Below are 3,890 nucleotides of genomic sequence, written 5' to 3' on the forward strand. Positions count from 1 at the left end.
ACTTCTAGAAATTCACCATGAGTGTATGCCTCTAACAAATTAAAAAATAAATGCCCAAGGTGATAAGGTGATTCATTACAGCATTATTTGTAATTACAAAATATTGGCAACTACCTCAGTGGCCAAACATAAGTGACTGGATGTACAAAGTTTGATGATTCTCTTCCATTTTGATTTCTGTCTCTATCCAGTAAACAAATTAATAAGATATTAAAGAAAGAAAAGGGAGTTGGGCAGTAGCACAGCTGGTTAAGCGCATGTGGCTGCAAAGTGCAAGGACTAGCTTACGGATTCCATTCAAGGCCCCAGCACCCCATCTGCAGGGGGGGTCCCTTCCCAAGTAGTGAAGCAGGTCTGCAGGTACCTATATTTATCTCCCCCCCCCTCTGTTTTCCCCTCCTCTCTCCATTTCTCTCTGTCCTATCCAACAATGATGACATCAATAACAACAACAACAAGAAAACAACAAGGGCAACAAAAGGGAATAAATGTTTTTAAAAAGAAAGAATAATACTTAAAAGAAATTGTTCTTTAAAAATATTTTTATTTATTTAATTTATTTTATTATAGTACAATCTTTTTTATTAAAAAAAAAAAGTTTTCAAATCACACACAGGAGGGGTTTGGGTAGAGGTAGGCATCTGTCAACTCCCAGCCCATTTGGTTTTGGCAGCAATAAGGGGTGTAGGATAATGGCCCAAAAAATAAAAATGGTGTGTGTGTACGGGAGGGAGGGGTGCAAAAGCAGTGGGGAGTGGTGGGGGAAGGGAAGGACGAGGTCAGTACTGAGCACGCCGCAGGTGGGAGGCCATTGCATAACATTTCTTGTTGATCATGCCACCGTGGACACCTTTGCTCATCAGCAGGACTAGCGTCTTGGAAGTCATGGTGACAGTGATGTTGAAGGTGGGGGCTCCACCGGTGCTCTTGGTACGAAGGTCCATAGTAAATTCTCCATCCTGCAGCAGTGAGTCCCGGATCACAGAACATTTCTAGCCCCCAAGTGTCAGCCCATTCACGAAAAAACTTGACTGGTCTTTACCAACCAGAACATCAACCTCAGCTGGCGTAATGTTGATGAATGTTTTCCCCAGACAGATGGCGAGTCCTTCTAGCCCCGATGGCCGTGGCCGCGCCCTGACAGGTCCCATCCCCCATGAGGTTGTCTATGTAGGCGGTCCACCTATGAGCTGCTGCTGGGGTTGCTCTCCGCATTGCTGCTGGGGTCCCGGGCTGGGATCCAGCTGCCTCGGACTGGCCTGGCCGGCACCGGGAGGCGGAGAGTTTGGGGCACTCGCTGCCGTGCGGACCGCGGCTCAGCTAGCTGTCTAATAATTTCTTAAATAAAAGACAGAGAGAGAGAGAGAGAACAGAGCACTGCTCAGCTCTGGCTTATGGTGGAGCTGGGGATTAAACCTTGAGCCTTGGAGCCTCAGGTATAAAAGTCTGTTGCATAACCAATATGCTGTCTCCCCAGCTCTGAAAAGAAAGAAATTGTAGCAGTCCCACTCACCAGTGGCTTATACCTTATGCCTGGCATGCAGTAGATGCCAGTAATTATGGTTATTTAGTGGGGTCAAAAACTCAAAAAAAAAGATTTTAGAGAAATACAGAAATGGAGTTGAGGTGGAGGGGTGAATGGGAAATGGTAGAAGAGAGGGGAGAGATGCTGAGTAAAGTGACTGTCAATAAATGTGATGATTATTGATGAAGCATCAAGAATGGCATCTTATACAGAACAATTGTGTGGATTTTGGACTCTGCTTGTCAGAGTCCAGAGGGTTTCCTTTAGGACTCTTGAGAGGTAAGACTCAAACTTAGACTGAAAAAAAAAAAAATAGTGGAATGAAATATGCAAGAAGGATGACAAAAAAACACTGACATGAGGGCCAGGTGGTAGAGCACCTGGTTAAGTGCACACATTACAGTATGCAAGTATCCAGGTTCAAGCCCCTGGTCCCCACCTGTAGGGAGAAAGCTTCATGATTGGTGAAGCATGGCTGCAAGTTTCTCTCTATCTCTTTCCTATATCTCCCCCACCCCTCTCAATTTTTGTCTCTGTACAATAATAAATAATAAAAGAAAAAAATAAGAAGCACTGAGATGTAGCAGCAGTGGTGAGAGTAATGGTCATTGTCAGTGACATTTTACATTCACAACTGACTAGAATTTTCTTATAATTCTCATCACACACATACTTGACAATAACATTTTTTCTAATGTGTTTTACTTTGCTTATTTATTTTTTACTGCTGGAAAAATTCACAGAATACTTATATTATTTCCAATTACAATCAGTGTTAAAGATTATGATATAAATTAAATTTTTTCTGGTTTGTTTTCTTAGAGTGTACACTTTCAAGACAGAAAAAGGACATCATTCATTATTTTAACATTAAAAATAATACCATCAGATTTATTTCCAGAGATATAAAATAATTTATCTTATTTAAATGTATTAGTATTTTATTTATTTATTTATTGGATAGAGATAGCCAAAAAATGAGAAGGGGGGAGGGAGATAGAGAGTAAAAGAGACAGAGAGACACCTGCTTCACCACTCGCAAAACTTACCCCCTGGGCCCCAGTCACTGAGCCGCCTCCCCCTTGATCCCCCTTGCTTCCCGACCTCCGTTCCCCCCTCCCACGCCCCGCCCGCCTTCTCCCGCCGCCGCCTTCCGCAAGCCATTTCCACCGAGGAAAAGGAATCTTATCGTATGTCCGCTATCCAGAACCTCCACTCTTTCGACCCCTTTGCTGATGCAAGTAAGGGTGATGACCTGCTTCCTGCTGGCACTGAGGATTATATCCATATAAGAATTCAACAGAGAAACGGCAGGAAGACCCTTACTACTGTCCAAGGGATCGCTGATGATTACAATAAAAAGAAACTAGTGAAGGCGTTTAAGAAGAAATTTGCCTGCAATGGTACTGTAATTGAGCATCCAGAATATGGAGAAGTAATTCAGCTACAGGGTGACCAGCGCAAGAACATATGCCAGTTCCTTGTGGAGATTGAACTGGCTAAGGACAACCAGCTGAAAGTTCATGGGTTTTAAGTGCTTTCGGCTCACTGAAGCTTAAGTGAGGATTTCCTTGCAATGAGCAGAATTTCCGTTCTGTCCCTTGTCACAAGTTTAAAAACCTCACAGCTTGTATAATGTAACCATTTGGGGTCTGCTTTTAACTTGGACTAGTGTAACTCCTTCATGCAATAAACTGAAAAGAGCCATGCTGAAAAAAAAAAAACTTACCCCCTGACGGTGGGGACCAGGGACTTGAACCTGGGCCCTTGTGCATGTAACAAGTGCACTCAACCAAATGCACCACCACCCAAGACCTACATCTCATCTCATCTCATCTCTCTCTCTTTCCTTCCTTCCTTCCTTCCTTCCTTCCTTCCTTCCTTCCTTCCTTCCATTCTCTCTCTCTCTCTATATATATATATATACATACATATACATATACATATGTATATATATATATAATTTCTTGTAGCAAATAAAAATATCAGCTTGCTCATGGGTCAAGCAATGTCTAGATACTTGACTTATCTGGATATTTACACATTCCTACATCCTACACTATTCCCAGTAAAATTTAATAAAGACGATAAAATGAATTAATCCCTCATTAAGCTTCTTAAATAGGGGAGGAGGATTAGGTGTGAAAAATTGAAAACTAAAGTTTTTTAGTATTCTAAAATGTAAAACAGTGACAAAATACCAGGGACAGCTTAGTAAGAGTTCGATATTGAATATAATATAAATGAATAAAGATGTTCTGATGACTCAACTTGTCAGGATTCTAGAAGGCATCTTTCAACTTGACAACCTCCTGAGTACATGATAGCTGTTATATATGAGATGGAAACTATTTTTCTTCATTTT

General features: G+C 41.6%; 1 protein-coding gene and 1 pseudogene across 1 annotated transcript; one reads left to right on the top strand and one right to left on the bottom strand.

The window, feature by feature from the left end:
• Positions 1 to 622: 622 nt before the first annotated feature.
• LOC132542056 (profilin-1-like) lies at positions 623 to 2,179 on the bottom strand (annotated as a pseudogene).
• A 472-nt stretch (positions 2,180 to 2,651) lies between these two features.
• LOC103115940 (eukaryotic translation initiation factor 1-like) lies at positions 2,652 to 3,232 on the top strand. Its single transcript, XM_060204322.1, has one exon. It carries the CDS (start codon positions 2,718 to 2,720, stop codon positions 3,057 to 3,059), a length of 342 nt encoding a protein of 113 aa, XP_060060305.1. The 5' UTR covers positions 2,652 to 2,717; the 3' UTR covers positions 3,060 to 3,232.
• Positions 3,233 to 3,890: the final 658 nt, after the last annotated feature.

The sequence above is a fragment of the Erinaceus europaeus genome, chromosome 1 (assembly GCF_950295315.1).
Source record: "Erinaceus europaeus chromosome 1, mEriEur2.1, whole genome shotgun sequence".
Taxonomy (NCBI): domain Eukaryota; kingdom Metazoa; phylum Chordata; class Mammalia; order Eulipotyphla; family Erinaceidae; genus Erinaceus; species Erinaceus europaeus.

Coding starts and splice junctions, on each gene's coding strand:
- LOC103115940 (XM_060204322.1), top strand. CDS start 2,718: ATGTCCGCTATCCAGAACCTCCACTCTTTCGACCCCTTTGCTGATGCA.